This window comes from Cydia amplana, chromosome 18 (genome assembly GCF_948474715.1).
Source record: "Cydia amplana chromosome 18, ilCydAmpl1.1, whole genome shotgun sequence".
NCBI classification, from domain to species: Eukaryota; Metazoa; Arthropoda; class Insecta; order Lepidoptera; family Tortricidae; genus Cydia; species Cydia amplana.
In genome coordinates this window covers 2,460,576-2,484,586 of record NC_086086.1, presented here as the reverse complement: position 1 = coordinate 2,484,586, position 24,011 = coordinate 2,460,576, and the positions used below count along the sequence as shown (strand labels likewise).

General features: G+C 41.3%; 1 protein-coding gene across 1 annotated transcript; it reads right to left on the bottom strand.

Annotated features, from left to right (window-relative positions):
• Positions 1-2,331: 2,331 nt before the first annotated feature.
• Positions 2,332-23,920, bottom strand: LOC134656289 (arrestin domain-containing protein 3). Its single transcript, XM_063511807.1, has 8 exons — positions 23,727-23,920; positions 19,353-19,508; positions 18,848-19,059; positions 10,310-10,492; positions 7,053-7,241; positions 5,004-5,180; positions 3,544-3,631; positions 2,332-2,480 (listed from the first exon to the last, which is right to left on the bottom strand). The coding sequence occupies exons 1-8, from the start codon at positions 23,839-23,841 to the stop codon at positions 2,332-2,334; spliced, it is 1,269 nt and encodes a 422-aa protein (XP_063367877.1). The 5' UTR covers positions 23,842-23,920.
• Positions 23,921-24,011: the final 91 nt, after the last annotated feature.

Here is a 24,011-nt window from a genome sequence, read left to right as displayed (position 1 = left end):
CTTTTTTTTAATTCTCTGAATGCCGTACGCCCTAGGTGGCTAGCCATAAGCCGCGCGTGGCGCTGTCGCCACCTAGCGGCCATATCTGTGCTGATCGTAACAGACGCGGTTTGTTAGAGAGTGAGTCTTCTGTACCTAGTACTATTATTTATTCTGTGGTCGCGTTCTAAATTCAAATTGCGTTGAAGTTATATAACTTTCTAGTGTAACGTACAAGTTATTTTCTATGAAGAGAAAGTAATATGGGATGTTACAAATTCGAGTTTTTCACACTGTTAATCCCGATTTTAATTTTTGAAAAAAATATATGTTAAACATTATTAAATTATACATGAAATATGTAAATTTGATAACTGTCGCAATCTCGAAAGTATTTTTTTTATTTTTCTGAAAATTTTCAACTCAGTTTTTTACAATTTTTTCAAGAGATAATTCAATACTTATTTTTTCAGAAAGCGACCTTAGTTGTATATACAATATACCCAAATTACAAAGAAATCGGATTAGTACTTTGGCTGTAATAAAATAAAAATGTATTTTCTTTTTTTGCATTTTTTTTAAAAACCTGAAGCATTTGAGGCTTAATTTTTGGTGAAATCACTACATATATATAGGTTAATAATCCAGTAAAAGGAAATTATTTTTTTCGCTAAGGGCAGTTTGGCCATGCTTACCCGGCTATACCCTTTGAAAAATCGCGGGTTAGCAACACTGTGTTCGAATAATACCAAAATCGCGTGTCATCTGTGTGTTATCTGTGGAATGTGGATCGTGAATGACAGCCATCATCTTATTGTTTACATTCTGAATCGTTTCTATTTCAAGAGAAATTTCTGCTGTCACCATTAAATACCAAGATTATGCATGACCTCAAGCAAAGCTAAGATGCCTACAATGTACAATCATGCTCGTTGACGGTAAACATTACTAAAATTTGAGGTTATGATAATTCACTCGAACTGACGTTTGAAGGACGGAAAAATAAACACGTTTTGGTTCGTTGTACATTGCTGCTTTTCTTAGCGCAATTCTGCTCTTTGAGTGTTACATGGTGTTACCCTACTTTAATTTGCAGTACATTGCTACTGACAAGATTTGCTTGACGCACTATACTTACCATATAGGTGGCGCCATCATGGCTTTTACCTGTCTCTAATTTGGTTTTATGAGATTTGGCTTAAACGGAGCTAGCATCTAATAAAAAAATAATTTGACACTTAGGACTGTCAGGAAACTCTATACTGGACTATAACCGCGAAAATAGAAGTTCGTCAATTGCGGGCATTTGTCTCTGTCACTCTAATTACGTCTTAATGAGAGTAAAAGAGAAAGATCCCCGCAATTTGCGAAATACGGTTTTCGCGGTAGATTCCCTGGCGTCATCTGTAAAATACTTCGACCGGCCAACACCAATCACATTGTCTAACAAGTTTGATAGCGAATGGTCAAGAAATCACGCTGTCCTTTCCTAACGCATGGTACCCGTTCTCTTTCTCCCTTACTAGACTGTGGCTTTCATGTCTATTCGAAGCAGTTTCAAGCACCCGAAGAATTGAATCAAATACCTTTGACATACTATCATGTTACCTATCAATCGGAAAATTATTTATACGACAACGGTTTCACTCACTTCAACTTTTAGTCGCTATTGGCGACATGTTTCGGGCCCTTCGGGGGTCCTTCCTCAGGCTCGCGGCGACTGCACCTCGTGCAATCAAAACACACTCGTAAATTCAAGTGAGTGAAACCGTTGTCGTCTAAACAGTTTAAAATATGTCCCGCGAAAGTTTAAATATCGAATCGGAAAATTATAATCAGAATCAGTACGGTTACCATCAGTTTGTCACTGACATAAACGCCGTCGAGAACGTAATTTACTTTCTATACATCCCGTTTGCACTAATATGCGAGTGCGAGCGAGATGTATAGAAAGTAAATTAAGTTCTCGACGGCGTTTATGTCAGTGACAAACTGATGGTATAGTTTGTAGCTTTCTAGTAGAGCCCGAAGGCTTATCCTATTGTCTATTGTTCAGTAAAACCGCACGTGCTACTTACCTGCAAAAAAGGGTCCTAATTATTCTATTTGGCACCTGAGCGCGGGCTAGTCCAACGCTCAAAAAACCAGTGTAGGTGCGCTCTCCGATAACGCGCCTTTGTTACGCATCTCGATGACACATTTTAGACTGGTTCTGTAGCGTCCGACTCGCCGGCACTCGGTAACCGAAGTACCGATTTTTTATGCAGGTGGTTGTGGCACGTGGCACGAGCGGTTTTTTTCTTAACAATAGACAATAGGATTAGCCTTCGGGGTCTATTAGAAAGCTACAAACTACTGAGGTAGCGGGGGAGGCTGTACGGCCGCGTATGTAGGGTAGAAGGGGGCGAAGTTGGCCGGCCCCGCGATACGAGTGTGTGTGTTGTCGCCGCGGTCCTGAATCGTACGCGCGGTGTATGTGGACTCCTTGTATACTGGCATGGCTGTGGATAAAGTTTATATCAGACACAGTTGGCCTAGCACATTATTGGCGCGACAGTATCTCGCCGCGAGAGACTCTACCCGTCTTTTTACCTGACTACGGCAACGCAAAAGGAGGGTTATGATTTTGACCGGTATGTATATATGTATGTATTTCTAGCTGTATTAATTAATTAGAGGCACGGGTAGTCTATCTCGTGGCGAGATACTGTCGCACCAATCATGTGCTAGCCCGGCTGATTAGATTAATTATATATTTATTTTTTTGAACATACTCTATGATTTCCAGAGCGATTATTTCCAAAAGTACATATTCACTGAATTAAAAAATTAGTGTCCGACCGAAGATTCGGTTTCGGCCAAAAAACGTCCAAACCTTTCGGCCGGGACGAAACATACGAAATAGTACTATGAAACTAAACTAAAGACAAAGACCAACAGTTGGGAAGTAAGTAGGACAACAATATTTATGTACCTATACAGAAATCAATTGGTTTATTAGAAAACACAATTCCCCTAATGATGGCGCCACTGGACGGTCGACGCGTGTGTATAAAAGCGGTTTAATGAAATTTATTCAACGATTTTAATAAATCTGCAATAGTTTCGGTTTCGGGCGAAACTAGAGCCAATGCCGAACCTTCGGTTTCGGCAAAAAACATGTTTCGGTCGGACACTACAAAAAAAACCGGCCAAGTGCGAGTCAGACTCACGCACGGAGGGTTCCGCACCATCAACAAAAAATAGAACAAAACAAGTAAAAAAACAAGCAAAAAAACGGTCACCCATCCAAGTACTGACCCCGCCCGACGTTGCTTAACTTCGGTCAAAAATCACGTTTGTTGTATGGGAGCCCCACTTAAATCTTTATTTTATTATGTTTTTAGTATTTGTTGTTATAGCGGCAACAGAAATACATCATCTGTGAAAATTTCAACTGTCCAGCTATCACGGTTCGTGAGATACAGCCTGGTGACAGACGGACGGACGGACGGACGGACAGCGGAGTCTTAGTAATAGGGTCCCGTTTTTACCCTTTGGGTACGGAACCCTAAAAATACTTACAGAGAGTAGGGTAGAGCGACTGGTGCGGCGCCGAGGGCCCGGACCCGGGCATCACCCAGCCGCCGGCCGCGTCCCCTCCCGGCGGACCCTGCGATTAAATAATAAATATTAAAAAAAAAAAAAATAGTTTTATTTGCCAAAAAGTTTACAGGTTTTACTTAACCTATGACTGCCACACTAGGCTACGCCTGTATTGTGTAGTCAGATTGAAAACATTACTACATTGAGTTACCTACATCCTACGCTGAAGTTTTATTTTCTAATAAGCATCTAGTACTAACTAATATGATTAATTATGATAACAGGCTTAATCTAACAGGAACAATCACAATTTAGGTAGAGTATATGTTGGTAGCCTAGCGGTAAAGACTTTCAGTCGCGCGTTGGAATCCCTCGCGATCACTTCTTAGAATTTAGATACGTAACGTGATTTGGTATAATACCGATCCCTTTTCAGTGAAGAAAAACATCGTGAGGAAACCGGCCTAGTCTTAATAGTTTTGGAAGGTCAGATAGCAGTCACTTTCGGAAAAAACTAGTATGGGCTACCAAAGTGAGCCATGGCAAAATATATCAATCAATCAATCAATCCAATTTATTTTGCTATAATAAGGGTTGGTTTACAGGTGTTATTACAATGTTATGTACATTCCTTAATTAGCCATATTCTATAGCATGCAAAATATTCACAATTATTTACATATGTACAAATTCATTGAAAATTGACTAAATAACTAAATAATATTATATACCTAAATAATAAATATTTCTAACATTACATTACAATATTTATAATTTACATTTTATTTTATTTTATTTAAGCCTTTATATTACTATAGCAAAAAATCATTCAATTTATAGAATCTGCGTTCTAAAAGCCACTCCCGTATAATGAAGAAGGGTATTGGTCCAGGACTGTCCCATTTCAAACATAGACAGAGAGAATCATACTATCTTTGTCTTGCGCTAGGGCCAGCACCCAAAAGAGAGAGACGAGTAGTTTTTCAGGTTCTTACTGACTGTCAAATTTTGTTTGCAAGACTATGGGTCGGTTGCACTAAACTGTTTGTCATCACACTGATTTAAACTTTCACGCTTTTTACACATTATAAACGTCGGAAGTAAATCTTTAAAACGATACGCAATTAAGTCCCGTTGTACAATTTAATACTGTTTGTCATCGTTAAAGAGTTCGCTAATTTTATTGTAAAGAAAGTTTCATAGTGAAGCGTCGCGGCGCGCCGGGTTACGTTGATCAGTCTGTCAAGTGAGGATGGTGCAATTGGCACTATATCTTACATTAGGCTGCGCAATTTCCCCTGGGCCGAGCGGCAGCACAGCAGGCTGGCCGGGAGACGACGGGGCAGGGGCGGGTGGCGCGGAGGGGTGCGGGCCGCCCGTGAGCGGCACGGTGCCGACCGTCACGGAACCCTAAAAACCCATCCTGTGCGTGATCTTACGTTAGGCTGCGCAATTTCCCCTGGGCCGAGCGGCAGCACAGCAGGCTGGCCGGGAGACGACGGGGCAGGGGCGGGTGGCGCGGAGGGGTGCGGGCCGCCCGTGAGCGGCACGGTGCCGACCGTCACGTACTTGCGGTCCTTCAGGTTCGTGTGCAGCCCCGACACTACGCACTCTACCTGCGGAAATATCATGTTGTCAGTAATAGGGTTGTTAACACGTGTTGAATACCTTATAGCAACAATACCTTATACATATTACATAAACGCAATATTTCACCCACAAAATCGCAATCTCCTTGTTTTCATACATCGAAACGGCTTCTATTCTAACGTTACATGGTGACGTCACGATGTATTGTCATCTTCTTAGAAGCGTTTCGCCAGTAAAGTGTGGGTGCCAGACTTTGACCATCATTTGTGACTTTTATATTGCTTTAAGACAGTGGGTCCCATACAGACATTTGATCCTCAAAACATATCCGATCGACTTATACCATTCATAAAAAAAATTACAAATACCCTATTGAGTACTAAACTATAACAATAAACTTTGCTGAAATTTTTTTGGGGTTCCGTACGTCAAAAGGAAAATGCGGAACCCTTATAGGATCACTTTATCCGTCCGTCTTAAATCCTTTTATCTTAGGCACTCGGGGAGGTACCGAGTTGAAATTATTATAACCCTTTGAACGCCACGGTTATCGCCCGCGAAGCATCATCGCGAACTTTGTCGGAATGCACAAAGGTTATTATTGGGTTGTAAGGGCCTGTAACCGCGCGTGTCAGTTAACTTGACTTCTTTGACGACCAAAGAGTTTAATTACACAAACACAGCACACATCTTACAGTTGCACAACTGGTGCAACTCAGCTGAAACGTGGGAATTTAATATTAAAACAATGATATTAAGTCGCGGTAGACCCGTTTGTGCAATTAAATATGCAGAGCTGCCGAGGTGGTCAAAAATATATGAACAGGCACTTTAACGCCTCGACAATAGAGGCGTGTTCAGATATTTGTGAGGGCCTTGGCTGCTCCGATATATCTGACGGCGACTGTACAAAACGCGAGAGTTTTACCCTTAAAACTCTGAATCTGTTGACGCCTGTCAACAGATTACTTTACCTTCAAATCGTAGTCCAGGTCTATAATGCTATAGTTTGTAGCTTTCTAATAGACCCCGAAGGCTAATCCTATTGTCTATTGTTAAGAAAAAAACCGCTCGTGCCACGTGCCACAACCACCTGCATAAAAAATCGGTACTTCGGTTACCGAGTGCCGGCGAGTCGGACGCTACAGAACCAGTCTAAAATGTGTCATCGAGATGCGTAACAAAGGCGCGTTATCGGAGAGCGCACCTACACTGGTTTTTTGAGCGTTGGACTAGCCCGCGCTCAGGTGCCAAATAGAATAATTAGGACCCTTTTTTGCAGGTAAGTAGCACGTGCGGTAGGATAAGCCTTCGGGGTCTACTAGAAAGCTACAAACTATACCACTTCCTTGTTAGGATATAACAACAGATTACTTTACCTTCAAATCGTAGTCCAGGTCTATAATGCTACAGTTGACGAGGTTAGAGGGCGGTATCGGGGGTATCTCTAGCCGCATGTCCCAGTGTTTGGTGGAGCCGGCCGGGGCGGGGCCCTCTTGCACCGTTAGTACCACTTCTCTGTTAGTTAGGATATAACAACAGATTACTTTACCTTCAAATCGTAATCCAGGTCTATAATGCTACAGTTGACGAGGTTAGAGGGCGGTATCGGGGGTATCTCTAGCCGCATGTCCCAGTGTTTGGTGGAGCCGGCCGGGGCGGGGCCCTCCTGGACCGTTAGTACCACTTCCTTGTTAGTTAGGATATAACAACAGATTACTTTACCTTCAAATCGTAATCCAGGTCGATAATGCTACAGTTGACGAGGTTAGAGGGCGGTATCGGGGGTATCTCTAGCCGCATGTCCCAGTGTTTGGTGGAGCCGGCCGGGGCGGGGCCCTCTTGCACCGTTAGTACCACTTCTCTGTTAGTTAGGATATAACAACAGATTACTTTACCTTCAAATCGTAATCCAGGTCGATAATGCTGCAGTTGACGAGGTTAGAGGGCGGTATCGGGGGTATCTCTAGCCGCATGTCCCAGTGTTTGGTGGAGCCGGCCGGGGCGGGGCCCTCTTGCACCGTTAGTACCACTTCTTTGCATTTCTTTGTGGCTGTGCTTGGCGAAGTCGCTCGGTATGTCACAACCTGAAATAAAAAACCTTTTGAACGCCAAGAACACATAAAGGTGTCGTTACTAGTCGTGCCCACCGCGCCAAGGACCACTATAGGTGTTATGGCGGACGCTGTCAAAGTAACCTTCACACTTACGAGTAGGTCGCTTGCGCCCGCGGGATCGGCGGAATCTTGACGTTTGAGTATAGAATAGAATAGATTTTTTTTTTATTGACAAACGAAGACGATCTTACAGACACATGGACACAGGTGGATCCCAAACTAGGCTATGCCTGTGACTTGGGCTCCTAGAATGCAATTGACATTAGAAAAATTTACAGAAAATATTACCGACATTTAAATAACTAAGAATTAGTATAAAAGTTAAAGTTAGGTTCACTAATTTAAGAAGAGATTAACTAAATTAAGAGGAAGCTTACAAGTAGTTACTGTTTGTGTGTGTAGTGATGTTTGTGTTTATGACATAAAGCGCTCAAAGGCTTAAATGATTGGGAAATATGGGAATCAAAATTTAGACATCGTGCATAACGCTGTTTTGCAGAGACAACTTAAAACCTATCGAACGAGAAAGAGCAACATTCTACAAGAGTCATCAGTGCAATGCGGACAATAGGTATGTGTACTACATGGAATACCCCTCTAAATATTTACCTACCTATAAAGATTTTAACTCAGTAGGTACACTAAATAGCGACATTTATAACTGTTATGTATATATTGTAATATATACCGAAAAAAAAGGACTCTGTTAGTTTTGGAAACTAAGGGTTGGTTCACTTTTTTGCCATTTTGGGTACAAATTCCTCAAACTGTTACTAATGTTAACGTTAAACATTTTTATTTTTATGTAGCCGCTGTTTACCACATTCATTTGGCTGAGCCTATGACTCAACTAGCGTTATTAGCACAATGTATTCATGATGACGTAATACGAGTAACAGACTTGTTTCGTGTGTTTTGGTTAAGTTTTTTATGAATCCGTTACATAACGCTGAGGTAACTGTGTGAAAATATTTTGCAACGTGTCTATTGTTATAGTTAAAGTGGGACTGGGCTGATGGTCATGTCTGCCGCATGCCAAATGACGCGTGGGCCAAGATAATCATAATCATAATCATTTTATTCGTAAAGCTAATTTACATGTCAGTCTGGATACAAATTTAAAATTATACGTAAAAATAAATAATCCTTACATAGTAAGCATAATCCGATTAAATATCAATTTGTAAATGTAGTTCTATAAAGCTAGATAAGATAACCACGGAGTGTGCCCCACGAGTCTAACCGGGGATCCGGCAGACCTCGTCGGCGATGGCGGGATAACTTGGACTCCTTTTTGAGAGACTGACCAGATGCATGTAGCTCAAAACCGGGATTAATGGAAGAGGAGGGGGGAGGCCTTTACCTAGCAGTGGGACACAATAGGCTCAAAAATTACCAAATATGTATTTGATAGGCTCACAATTTGGTGAATTGTAAATGTTAAAAAAGACGAATCTGCGCATTTTACTTTGCGGTACTGTTCCCATTTCATTTGCGGTCTCCCCTCATAAATCTGACGATACATTCATCAAAAACGGTATAGCTTTAAAACGTCTACATGAGAACATTTGTGGATGACAATCGGACATACCTGTGTATTAGTGTTGAGTCGCTCACTCGTGAGGCACCTCATTTGTACCACTCATTTTGTTAATTTGTCGCAGTACTTCGTACCGCAAAAATGTCTTACTTCACTCCTCTATTCATTTTACTTGATTCTAAAATTATCTTTCTCCTAAAAGTTCTATTCTTAACGTCCAGAATTGCACTCCAATTAAATGTTACTATTTATTTATTTATAAAGGAAGTGATGAATACGTAAATATGTATATACATTAAATATTTTTGTCGCCGTTGGAATTAATGGAATAGTCGACGCTGAAAATATGCTAGTACCTCACCTCATTTGAAGTAAGACATTGTAACACCTCATTTTAGAAAATGAGGTACTCATACAAACTCATTTTAAATTGATGTCCTACCCATCACTCCTGTGTATGTACTTATGTAGTTATGTCCGATAAGTAAACACATAGAATTTCTTTGCTTCGCCGCAGTAGGGTAAACACAAAGGTGATTGTCGTTAAAAATATAGAAGAAAGGATCACTTCGTCGTCGTTTTCAAATATGGACTTAATGATAGATGGAGTAAAGTTGTTTTTGGAATAATATTACAGACGTAAGGAATTCAAGATAATAGGTTATCTAGAAAATGCAGTTTTAGTGCATCGCCTTCTTGTACTTAACCAACTTTTCTAAATTATACAATTAATTAAATTATTATATAATTTTATTATTTTAAGACATCCTCACATTTCATAAAGATACACAACTAGTGTACGTTTGTCTTATGTTTTTTTTGTGGTAGTTTTTTTTTCAATGTCCACAGTTAAGGGGATCACTTGTCCCGGACAGTAGCCGGACACCGGGGCTTGTATGTCCGCTGACTGCAGTGGAATAGAGGAATAGCACGAAATAAATATAACACTTACCTTTCTTAAAAACAGTTTAACCAAATGCAGCTGCACATTGCTCTTATTCTCAATGTCCACAGACAAGGGGATCACTTGTCCAGGACAGTAGCCGGACACCGGGGCTTGGATGTCCACGGACAGCGGTGGAGTGCAGCAAAAGCAGCGAAATGGAAGATTAGCACGAAATAATTAACACTCACCTTTCTTAAAAACAGTTTAACCAAATGCAACTGCACATTGCTCTTATTTTCAATGTCCACAGACAAGGGGATCACTTGTCCCGGACAGTAGCCGGACACCGGAGCTTGGATGTCCACGGAAAGTGGTGGAGCGCAGCAAAAGCAGCGGAATGGAGGATTAACACGAAATAATTAACACTCACCTTTCTTAAAAACAGTTTAACCAAATGCAACTGCACATTGCTCTTATTTTCAATGTCCACAGACAAGGGGATCACTTGTCCCGGACAGTAGCCGGACACCGGAGCTTGGATGTCCACGGAAAGTGGTGGAGCGCAGCAAAAGCAGCGGAATGGAGGATTAACACGAAATAATTAACACTCACCTTTCTTAAAAACAGTTTAACCAAATGCAACTGCACATTGCTCTTATTTTCAATGTCCACAGACAAGGGGATCACTTGTCCCGGACAGTAGCCGGACACCGGGGCTTGGATGTCCACGGACAGCGGTGGGGACGCACAGCAGAAACAGCAGAACGTCTTCTCCAGCTGCATGCGGATTGGCTCCTGTATAAGTAATTATTTTATCAAAATTAATCAGTGATTACTTTATTAATGTTAAGTGAATCAAATTTTTCTTGTCACTCGTTGCCAAGGTTACGTTCTCCTAGGTCACTCTTTAAAACCTGATTTTAAGGCATTTAAATTCACCAAACACGCTTTTTTGTGATACTTATAAACCCTTTCCATTGAGGGTCGTCTACCAAGCGTGTCAGAAGAAGGTGGTGTACAATGTCTTCTAACAAACTATGCTACTATTGTCTCTTGGGACTATAATATGACACAAAAAATAAAGGGGCCATAATTCATTTTTAATTATAGAATAGAGGTTTGAGGCAAAAAGGTTTGGAAAGCCAGCCAACAATTTCCCTGTCATTCTCTCTTCTAAAAATCTTATAAACTGATGATTTTTCTTAGACATTTTTTACGCCTTCTTTAGACGGAATAAGTGGACTTATTTGTTAATTTGCAATTGCATAATAAAATTTTCTTAATTAATGAATAACACTTATGCTTTTATAAATAAGTAATTACTGCCGGTTCTAATGAATGTGATGTAATTCAATTTTTAGAGTAAAGTAAAACTACTCTCATTAGTATCATTACTTTAGTGTAACTTTCAACAACTAATAAACAGACTGATAATTAAGTACAAAAATGAGGCTTATTTACTTGAACATAAAATACTTAATTAATTGTGTTCACTGGCGATAGACGGGCAAAAAAAAATGGGCGATAGGGGGATAAATTTAGGGGTCGGTTGAGCAAGAAAGTTGTTGTATGCTAAAATTAACCTATGGAAATTAAACTACAAGTGCTAGATAGTGTAAGACGAAGTTACCTTTGCAATCCGGGGGTTGTGGGATGAACCGTTGGTCTCCGTTGTGGACCGCTGGCGATGGTCCGAGCTGCCCTTGTTGCAAGCTAGAGGTAAGCTTAGAACCTTTACCTTTGGTCGCCCAACTTAAACCTTGGGATTCTCCACTGCACGGATGAGCACGGTGTCCTTCGGCTACACAGCACTGATTCTAAATATTCTAAGCTTTGGCAGTAGTGCTTTTAACAAAATTGCGATAAAATTAACGAGAGTGGCGACAGACGATGTTAACTGGTAGTAGGCTTATGACATCCTGGCTCTGACAGCTCATGACAGAGCAATATTCGAATTCAAACTGTGACTTTGGTGTTGCCACAGTAATTACAAAAAAATAACCCTAAAAATGCATAGCCAGAGCTGAACATTCCGCCCACCAAAATGCATTTGTATTTTGACTAAGCGAAAATAAAACAATAGAGTTAAGTAAGCGCGACAATATTAAAACTAAACAACAACAAATGGACAACACAAAGGTAGCGCTCTAAAGCGACTACGCAGGCAGTGGGCACAGTTTGACCACAGGCCGCTTGTACAACCCTGTGGCAGTGCGCACAGTAACCACACGACAGATCCCGTCAGATCCGGGGTGTGTGTCGATAATGCGACCCAGGGGCCACTTCATTGGGCTCGTCTGCTCGTTCACAACGAGCACGAGTGCGCCGACTTGGACGTTGGGCTGTCTGTCGTGCCACTTCATCCGCTGCTGGAGAGTATGCATATACTCCTTCGACCATTTGTTCCAGAAGTCCTGGTGCATCTTCTGAAGCAGCTTCCAGCGTTGGAGGGGGCTAACCCGAACGTCCGACAGGTCTTCCTCAGGCACGACCGACAGGGGCTCCGTGGTGAGGAAGTGACCAGGAGTCAGAGCCGTCAGGTCATTAGGGTCGGTGCTAAGAGGAGTGAGGGGCCTTGAGTTGAGCAAAGCCTCGATTTGGGTTAAAATAGTCGAAAACTCCTCATAAGTCAACCTTTGGTTCCCGACGACACGCGACAAGTGTGTTTTCACGGCCTTTATTCCAGCTTCAGCGAGTCCTGAGAAATGTGGGCTACCCGGCGGGTTAAATTCAAAATTGATTGAATGGTGTGCAGCAGCATCCATCACTAGACGTTGCAGGATGTTGTTCGCACCGACAAAATTTTTGCCTTGGTCAGACACTAACCGGCTGCACCGACCACGACGAGCGACGAAACGCCGAAGTGCGGCGAGGAAAGCATCCGAAGACAACTCGGTGACAAGCTCGGTGTGAATGGCCTTTGTGGCGGTACAGACGAAGACGCAAATGTAACCTTTGTACGTCTTATTACCGCGTCCGCGACCGAGAGCGATATCGAAAGGCCCACCAAAATCGACCGCTGCGCTCGAGAAAGCTTTCAGCTGGGATATTCGATAGGAAGGTAAGTCCCCCATGAATGGCGCAGGAGCACCCGGTGGCCGCACCCGAAAGCACTTCATACATTTTGACACGACTGCGTAAATAGCCCGTTTTGGACACATGACCCAAAAATGCTGCGACAACAAGTTGTGAAGCGTTTGGATGCCTGGATGCATGAACCGTCTATGGTATTCGTCGATAAGAAGGAAGGTCAGACGACTGTCGCGAGGTAGAAGCAACGGATGCTTCACGTCGAAGTCGAGAGAAGCTCGCGACAGGCGACCGCCCACCCTTAAGAGACCCGCGTCATCCGTGAACGGGGACAGTTTCCGGAACGCTTTCGGAAGAGAGTTCGAATGACTATTCGAAATCTTTTCGATTTCCTGAGAAAAGCAGCGCTGTTGCACGGAGCGCACGAGAAGCATCAGTGACTGCTTCAATTCGAGAGGTGTCAAAGGTCCGCGTAATAACTTCGCGGCCGTCTTTTGGTTCCTCGCGTTGTTCGCGAAGCGGCGACAATACGCTAAGATACGTTGGAGTGTTCTTAGCGACGAGAACTTCTCCAATAAGTTGTCAACCAGTGCGTTATCATTGGACACTACGAGGACCGTAATCTTTTGTTCGTCGTGAAGGACATCCCTATCTGGCGTCAGCACTGACTTAGGCCAGCTCTCAGTGGGGAGTCTGAGCCAATCAGGCCCGTTCCACCAACCTGTTTGATTGACCAAGTCTCGAGGAAGCAAACCACGCGATCCGCAGTCGGCTGGATTGTCAGTGGTTCTGACATGATGCCAAGAGTCGGGAGGGATGACGTCCTGAATATGGCACACACGGTTGGCCACGAACGTTTTCCACCTGGACGGACACGACTTGATCCAGGTTAACGTCACACTCGAGTCCGACCATGCAAAGACTCTATCTACCGAGTGGAAAGGCTTCAAAGCCTCCACGACCGAAGCCATCAAGTCCGACAGCAGAACCGCTGCGAGCAATTCGAGACGCGGCACTGACAATTTACGTAACGGCGCGACCTTGGACTTAGCACACACCAGTTGGACGTCAACGTCACTGTCCTCAGTTACTGTACGGCAATAGATTACGGCACAGAAGCCACGTTCTGACGCGTCACAAAATCCGTGGAGATGTAGCACGTCGAATTTACCAACTAAACGGCGAGGCACATCTACAGCACTCAGCGACGAGAGTTGAGTTTTGAATTCCTGCCATTCCAGTCTGATGCTTTCCGGGACATCTCCATCCCAGGAGACGCCCGAAACCCAAAGTAACTGCATCAGATACTTGGCGAGGAATGTTACAGGCGACAGGAAACCCAATGGATCGAAGATTCTAGCTATCTCCGACAGAATAGTGCGCTTTGTGCATCGGCCGTTAGGAGTAGATGCTACACGAAAACGAAAGGAATCAGATTGAGGTTGCCATAGCAAGCCCAATATCTTTAAAGAAATGTCAGTCATTTCTTCGAAGTGTTTAAAGTCTTCCGAGTACAGATCAGAAGACGGAAGACTCTCCAGGAACTCACTACTATTGGAGGTCCACTTCCTGAGATGAAAACCCCCCGACGACAATATGTTAGTAAGTTCCGCTTGAAGCGAACGCGCCTGCTCGACAGAATCCGCTCCGGTGACGACGTCGTCAACGTAGATGTCACGAGCGAGAACGGTTGAACCACCTGGGTAGTTGGCTGCAGAATCACTAGCAAGTTGAGCCATTGTACGAAGGGCTTGGAATGGCGCAGCAGAAACCCCGTAGGTTACCGTTTTAAGACGGTAGTCGCGCACAGGACCGACAGTAGAGGGCCGCCACAAAATGCGCTGAAATTCAGCATCCTCTTCAGGAACCAGAATCTGCCTGTACATCTGTTTCACGTCACCTGTGAAGACGACGGCATGCCAACGAAAGCGTGTGAGCAGATCGAAAATGTTGGTCTGAAGCTTGGGCCCAGCGAAAAGAGTAGCGTTTAAGGACTTCTCGTTGGCGTCCTTAGCGCTGGCGTCGAAGACCACGCGAAGAGGAGTGGTGACGGAGTCACGCAGAATACCATGGTGAGGTATGTAATAGAAGTGGCCTTCACTCGTAGAAGGAGGTGCCACTTCCTCCAAGTGACCACGAGACTCGTAGTCATCCATGAATTCCACATACGCCCTTTTGAACTCAGGGTTGGAATTCAATTTGCGTTCTAACGACGTGAAACGCTTGAGAGCGATTTCGCGCGAATTGAGGAAGGTAGGTTTGTTCGCGGGATCGACAAATGGTAACGGAACTACGAACCTGCCATCCTCATTACGATAGTATTTCTCACGAAAATAGTCCTCGCAGCGTTGGTCCTCCTCAGATACGACAGGTTTAGTCGGAGAACTAACGTTTTCCAATTCCCAAAATTTTTTTATGGAATCGTCGAGCGACAAAATCTGTGAGGGACTCGACACGAAAAAACAATGTTTATTATTGTTGCGAGACGATACGAGAGCGCTTGATGTGAGCTGACTGGCGTCACACTCACCCATAACGACCCATCCATAGATGGTTTTCAACAGAGTAGGCTGTCCAGATTCCCCGCGCCGTATACCGGGCAACAACGACGAAACGAAGACCTGTGCGTTAAGCAACAAGTCCACCGGCGCCGGACGGGCAAAATCAGGATCAGCCAGCGATAAATTTTTGGTGTGCGACCAACCCGACGAATCGACAGGTTGTGGAGGTTGGTCAGCACATACCGGCGACAAAACGAAAGCTTCGAGCTTAGTACTCAGCGAAGAGGGTTTATTACCCATTGGCTTGACCTCACATGAAAGTGAGCCAAATGTTTGATTGGGCGAATTGCCAATGCCAAACACGGTGTGTTGGCCAGAAGTCTCAAACCCTAGCATTTCAGCACAAGACTTTGATATAAGATTGCATGCACTCGCACCATCCAGAAGCGCACGCACTGGGCGGAAGACACCAGAACTGTCCCGAATTAACATCCTGGCAGTAGCAAAAAATATTGTATTCTCTCCCGCCATAGCAGTTAAAACCGTGTTACTACTACTCTTGCTAGTACTGCTCATGTTATTGCTAGGTGCTGCAGTAGCAGTCTCTGTAACCGTGGATGCTTCAACATTCTTTGTAAAATGCAATAAACTGTGGTGCGAACGATGACACACACTACAGCGAGAAGCCCGACAAGTTTTCACTCTATGGGCATTCGAGAAACATAAAATACACAAACCCTTCTCCTTAACAAAATTAAACCGGCCATCATTATCTAAATTTAGAAACTTGGTACATTTGTCGAGACTATGTTGACCCGAACAACAAACACAGCTCGGTGTTGACGGAGTCGAAACGACCAAGGCAGTTTTGTTTTTAGGCAATGGTTTAACGTTCTGAGCTTGAGGCCTAACACTAACACTTGAGTTTTCCAAAGCCCTACTCCGCTTTTCAATAAAACATTTCAAGTCCTCAAACTTTGGAACCTCAGTATTGGAAGTAAGTTGTAATTCAAATGCTTCCCGAGTGGCAACATCTAATTTTGCCCAAAGCAAATAGTACAACATAAAGTTCTTATCGGGGAGGTTAAATTTGGATAAAATATTTAAATTTTCATTAAAAGTTCTAAAAACCCTTTCCAAATCTGTTTTAGTTTTGACTGGCTCACAATTTAGCAGTTTCTCATAATACATAACAGCGATTTGCCTCTTCCTATCATAATAGTTGGACAGCGTCTCATATGCACTGCTATAATTGTCACCCGACAGAGGAAAACTTTTAATTAAATCATATGCGGAACCCTGAACGCTTGACAGTAGGTAATGTAATTTTTCCACGTTACTAATTGTGGTTCGACTATGTATGAGCGAGTCATAAAGCTCTTTGAAAGACACCCAACTTTCCAATTTTCCATCAAATGGCTTAATTGCTATTTTAGGAAGCTTGGCTAAATTATTTTCAAGCGTTAAAGGTTTCACATCAGACTTATCACTTATCTCACTTTTGGCCATTTGTCTTAATCTACATTTCACTGACTTTAACTTACTTTCAAACTCCCTCGTAACTTCGTACTCTTCCGCACGTCTTTCAGGTTTCAGCGGACGTAAAATGCTTAGCTGAGCCTTGTGAAAGTCTTTTTCTAAATCCTTTATGTCCGATTCATCATAACCTCTTAAGTCCGAACTTTCAATGTTCTCTAACCTGAATATAGCGTAACCCCGCGCGACACGGAACATGTCTACGGTCGCGGGCTCCGCCTCACTATCACCATGTACACTCATATTGTTTTAAATGCAATTATATACACTAAACCGGCGAAAAGAAACACAAGTCACAAAATAATTGCAATATAACGACCTCAGTACCGACTGACACTAGACACACTGACAGCTGACGTCGACACTTGACAGCTGTGACAATGTTGCCAGCAGTATTAACCACGAGTGAACGAATGGTTTAGTAAAAGCACTACTACACGACCACCAACTTTCTTGCTTACCCTCGATTTTGTTTATAAGTCTACCCTAAATTTAGAAGCAACAGACAACGACAAACGAAAAACCAAAGGTCACTTTTCAAATTATCCGGTTCGAAGGACCAAAATGTTCACTGGCGATAGACGGGCAAAAAAAAATGGGCGATAGGGGGATAAATTTAGGGGTCGGTTGAGCAAGAAAGTTGTTGTATGCTAAAATTAACCTATGGAAATTAAACTACAAGTGCTAGATAGTGTAAGACGAAGTTACCTTTGCAATCCGGGGGTTGTGGGATGAACCGTTGGTCTCCGTTGTGGACCGCTGGCGATGGTCCGAGCTGCCCTTGTTGCAAGCTAGAGGTAAGCTTAGAACCTTTACCTTTGGTCGCCCAACTTAAACCTTGGGATTCTCCACTGCACGGATGAGCACGGTGTCCTTCGGCTACACAGCACTGATTCTAAATATTCTAAGCTTTGGCAGTAGTGCTTTTAACAAAATTGCGATAAAATTAACGAGAGTGGCGACAGACGATGTTAACTGGTAGTAGGCTTATGACATCCTGGCTCTGACAGCTCATGACAGAGCAATATTCGAATTCAAACTGTGACTTTGGTGTTGCCACAGTAATTACAAAAAAATAACCCTAAAAATGCATAGCCAGAGCTGAACAAATTGCTATCAGCCGGAATACGACATTAAATTGGACCGCTACTACAAATTAGGCCCACAACCCACAAAGTGTAAAATTGAACCTTTTGTCATGTACAATAAAGTTCTAAATTAGTTGTTACTACTATATTTGGAGGATGGTTTACTTACTTTGGTCGCTAAAGTAATGTATTGCGTGACCTACATCCGGCGGTCGTTACACTGGATGTGCTCACGCTGCTTCCGTGTGCGAGCAAGACATTACTATATACTTAGCGCTGTCTCACTCACACACCATCAGTGTGATAACGACATATGTGCCTTGTGCAAGTTGCGGAAAGTTTTCAAAAAGTTGGATAAGATCTCGGAAATTTCAGGAAAATATCACAAAACAAATGAAGATTTCATTTTGGAAATGAAAAATTTCGATTCCTAAAAAAAAAACATTTATACAAAAATATGAGAAATTCCCGAAAATTTTCCAAGTGGAAATTTTGCATATTTGAAAACTTTCCGACGGCACCATCAGTAGAGATAACCCTGCAAGATTAAAAACCAAACCTCTTACCCGGTAAGATGGATTCAGATTAAGATCCAAAGCGTTGATAACAGTGAAAGCCATCTTTGTCTCCTGGTCGAACTTCCATGGACGGTCGAGGGTCACTTTCACCGTATATCAGACATATCCGAATTAAAAACTAAACTACTTACCCGGTAAGATGGATTGAGATTAAGGTCCAAAGCATTGATAACGGTGAAAGCCATCTTCGTCTCCTGGTCAAACTTCCACGGACGGTCGAGGGTCACTTTCACCGTATATCAGACATATCCGAATTAAAAACTAAACTACTTACCCGGTAAGATGGATTGAGATTAAGGTCCAAAGCATTGATAACGGTGAAAGCCATCTTCGTCTCCTGGTCAAACTTCCACGGACGGTCGAGAGTCACTTTCACCGTATATCGGACATATCCGAATTAAAAACTAAACTACTTACCCGGTAAGATGGATTGAGATTAAGGTCCAAAGCATTGATAACGGTGAAAGCCATCTTCGTCTCCTGGTCAAACTTCCACGGACGGTCGAGAGTCACTTTCACCGTATATCGGACATATCCGAATTCCCCCTCGAAAGAGGATGGTAGCACGGGCGGCAGGGCGCAGGTGAAGCTGTACACTTGCTTGCCTGCTGGCACTTCTATCTCGTTGCCTGATAAGATCAAAATACAAGATATTATAGGCCTGCGCGAACCAGCGGACGGTAGCAAAGATTATCGAAGAGGATTTTCTCTGCGTACACTGCCCCGTCGTCTGCCGAGTTGCGCTAAGACCCCATACTACTCAATATGTAATGTAAGGCCCTAAGACAAATGTACACTGAGAGTTGATTAGAATACCGTGTCCTTGAGAAAGTTATTTAATTTAAGCTCAGGAATGCACCCTTGAAACTAGAGGACTTTGAAAGAAAGCACTCTGTATAAAAAATAAGTAAAATAAACATACCAGTATTGCTTCCAAGTAAATAGTAAGATATTTGGAAGTACTCCTCATTCCCCGTGTGTACTTCATCAGTGTTCTCGGTTTTCCCGTCGGATGTTTGCTGTTCTTTACTCTCACGCCACTCTGTGTGGGCCTCGCCTTTGAACTTCACATGGATACCTAAAATATTGAAATCACATTGTACAAAGGGTATAGCCGGGTAAGCATGGCCAAACTGCCCTTAGCGAAAAAAACAATTTCCTTTTACTGGATTATTAACCTATGTATATGTAGTGCTTTCACCAAATATTAAGCCTCAAATGCTTCAAATTTAAAAAAAAAATGCAAAAAAAGAAAAATCATTTTTATTTTATTACAGCCAAAGTACTAATCAGATTTCTTTGTAATTTGGGTATGTTGTATACACAATTAAGGTCGTTTTCTGAAAAAAATAATATTGAATTATCTCTTAAAATAATAGTAAAAAATTGATGTGAAATTTTTCAGAAAAATAAAAAAAATACATGCGAGATAGCGACAGTTATCAAATTTACATATTTCATGTAGAATTTAATAATGTTTAAGATATATTTTTTTCAAAAATTAAAATCGGGATTAACAGCGTTAAAAACTCGAATTTGTAACATCCCATAATACCATCTCTTCATACAAAATAACTTGTACGTTATACTAGAAAGTTATATTCCCAACGCAATTTGAATTTAGAACGCGACTTATTTTGCTGAGCGCGGACCTTAAACTCCGTGGCTATATGCGGCTAGGGCGAACGGCATTCAGAGATTTAAAAAAAAAGCGCGGGAACAGGAAAATAGGCACGAATTTTATACAGAGCGTTAACGATTGAAAAATGTCTGTTTAGACCAGGATCTCTAGAACTGTGTCGTATGCATAATTGTTAGACCGCAGTTTGACTTCTGATCCTTGTAGCGGTGCTCCCAAGCTTCAAGGAACTCGATGTTGCCGGGCTGAAAAGTGATGCAGTTTCCACCACCAGCCCCTTGAATTTTCCCCTTACAATTCTCATACAATCGCTGTAGAAAAAATTAAACTTTTTTCACAAATAGGACTTATGTGGGTCTAGATCTTAGGGTATTGGCACTACCTAATTAAGATTGGTATTAATTGAAAGAACGTTTATTTACCTTTACAAGGACATATTTTAAGTTTACAGAAAATATTATCCTCCTATCCTATTGAGTTTAAGATGTTTGAAAAGAACATGAAAATAACTGTTTGAAGGGTGGTGCGTTATGCTAATTTCTAAAGCGTCTCCGTTATGGTAAAAACGTCCTGAAAATGGTCAGGAGGAGGAGTATGCACTTAACAGGTGTTAGATAAAGTTGTGTTTAATGCTCGTTTCATAACTCAAGCCAGAAAATTATCATTAATAATAGAAACAACTGGAGCTATATCAGTTAAAATGGTGGACTAGTTCTAATAAGAGTTGGGTCGTGTAATATGTTTATGGTAAGTGAATTCAGCCGTTTTGGCATTTATCAGGGTTTTCAGTGGTCTAAATAAATTGAAAACTACATTTCAAAATGCTAAAAAAAGGTTCCTATGATGCACATTTCATACGGGCCTCTGCTTTTGCAAACATACACAACACCGGCCCTTCAAACTTGTATTTGCAACTTTTTTTTTAAAGTCCAAAACTCAAATAAATAATATTTTTTGCAAACAAAAAATATGCCATTGTAAAGGTAATTTAACGTACTTTCAATTGATATCATTTTTAATTAGGTAGTGCAAATACGCTAAGAGCTAGACCCACATTAAGTCCTAAATGTGAAAAAAGTTTATTTTTTTCGACAGCGAATGTATGAGAATTGTAAGGGGAAAATTCAAAGGGCTGGTGGTGGAAACGGCACCACTTTTCAGCCCGGCAACATCGAGTTCCTTGAAGCTTGGGAGCACCGCTACAAGGATCAGAAGTCAAACTGCGGTCTAACAATTATGCATACGACACAGTTCTAGAGATCCTGGTCTAGTTCCTTTGATGAATAAAATACGTCACATTCTAAATTCAAATTCGTAAAGACTGCGTTCACAATATACTTCATTCGTTTATGACTACTTAGCTTTGCTTGTATGAAGAGAGAGTATTATGGGATGTTACAAATTCGAGTTTTTCACACTGTTAATCCCGATTTTAATTTTTGAAAAAAAAAATATGTTAAACATTATTAAATTCTACATAAAATATGTAAATTTGATAACTGTCGCTATCTCGCACGTATTTTTTTTATTTTTCTGAAAATTTTCATCTCAATTTTTTACTATTATTTTAAGAGATAATTCAATATAATTTTTTTCAGAAAGCGACCTTAATTATATATATAACATACCCAAATTACAAAGAAATCGGATTAGTACTTTGGCTGTAATAAAATAAAAATGATTTTTCTTTTTTTGCATTTTTTTTTTAAATTTGAAGCATTTGAGGCTTAATATTTGGTGAAAGCACTACATATACATAGGTTAATAATCCAGTAAAAGGAAATTGTTTTTTTCGCTAAGGGCAGTTTGGCCATGCTTACCCGGCTATACCCTTTGTCTTTATAAATCAGATAAATATGTATTAGTTTCACACATTCAGTGCCAGCGACTCGATAGGGGGGTTCACTGTTTGTAGGCGGGTTTTTCCCGTGTTATCGGCTACGCTCGTAGCGCGTAGCTCGCGCTGGCACTGAATGTGTTAAAACACACATAATATGGGTCAATAGTTATTTTCGTTACAAGTGCGAAAAAGAGGAAATTCGAAACGAGTGGCGATAAATTAAAACACGACCGAAGGGAGTGTTTTAAATCGACACGAGTTGCGAATTACCTATTCGCACGTGTATCGAACAACGTTTTACAGTACATATGGCACTTTAAAGTTTCGACATACGCACGAAAAGTGCTATTTTACGCACTAGTGCGGAAAAGTAGCCCCATATGTACTGTAAAATTATTTTCGTTGTTTTGTTTCTGAGTTTTCTGACCACTCTTTCATGCTTGTATTTTTGTCTTTTATCAAATAAAAATAGTCGAAAAGTGGGGTACAAAAAACAAGACAACAAAAATAATTTTGACCCATACACAGCAAGATCAAAATTGATAAGATTTAATTTGCATTAAAGAGAGAATTAGCAAATTAAATCCTATAAGGGGCTGTCCATAAATTACGTCATCTATTTTTGACGATTTTTGACCCCCCCCCCCCCCCTCCCCCTAAAATCATCCACAAATCATGCTTCGAATGACCCCGTTTTCTCCTACGTTAGGGTGTTTCACTTTTGTATGGAGAAAAAAAAGTTGTGATATTTTTTCTGACTTTGCTCACCAATCGAACCTCCCCACTCTAAAAACTATCTATTTCAATTTTCATAATAATCGATTAACGTTTAAAGGTTGCACAAATTGAAAATATGGAGGGAGAACCCCATACATTGCGTGAAAATTAACTATTTTTTTTAATAACAAAATACAATGAACTGATACTAAAATCTAATGAAAAATCTGAAGTTTGCGTCTAAAACACGATAAAACCACTTTTCCTTTGGAAACAGGTGGAAAAACTGAAAAATCTTAATTAGAACATTTATCGAGTAACCAAAATCCATGTTAACTACTAGTTTTAAAATTGATTTATATGTAGAAGGTTCAGTATCACACTACTCATCGCTTTGATGGTAGCCGCTTAAACCATTTTCTACCCTCCGATGTAGAGTCGTTGGTTATTTGAGTAAACTTTGTTGATGTTGTGCAACCTCTAAATATTCACCAAATTTTTTTTTTTGGTATATAATATTTTTTAATCAGGAACCAGAATTCGAGCAAAGTCAGATGAAAATCGAAAATTCGGAAAAATGAAACACCCTATCCTACGTCTTGCTACCATCATCCGATGTCCAGACCCCCCCCCCCCCCCCCCCCCCTAATTTGAAATGACGTAATTTATGGACAGCCCCTTATAGGATTTAATTTGCTAATGAATGCAAGGGAGCAGTACAAATTTAAATAGAATGGCCAAATACCTACCAAACTCACAAGTATTACTAGGTACTTTGGAATGCAATGATATCTTAAAGGTGTGACAATATTAAGATACTTATTGGATTTCTTACTCACAGCCATTAGGATAGACTGGGAAAACTTTACAGAGTTCAGAAGTATTTTTGTATATACCCGCATTTTTTTATTACACCTCAGACTAAAATGAACGTTCGACAGTTAGCAAACCATTACAACTATAGGTACTTAATCATTTCCGGTAATAGAAAATTAGAATGCAAAACATACAAGGTGCACTTATGAATTATAAGATTACACATGAATTATAATTAGACAATGAATCATCAATTCATTTATCATCGCAAGTCTACTACTTACCACGAACTTTTTTGGGACTATCGAAAACATATTCTATCCTTCCATTAATTGTTTGGCCGGCATAATATGTATTCAATTGATTGTCTAGATAAATAACTGCTTCTTTAAGGCCCATCGTTTAAATGCTAACACCAAATTACAAATAAGCCTAGTCAAATACACTGGCTAAAGAAGATTACGAATACGAATAATAAAATAACTGGAGGAAAAGGGGACAGTAATGACCGCCTGTCAGGCCGAGAATGTAAACTTCAAAAATGTTGTTTGAGCTATGGTTTCAATCGC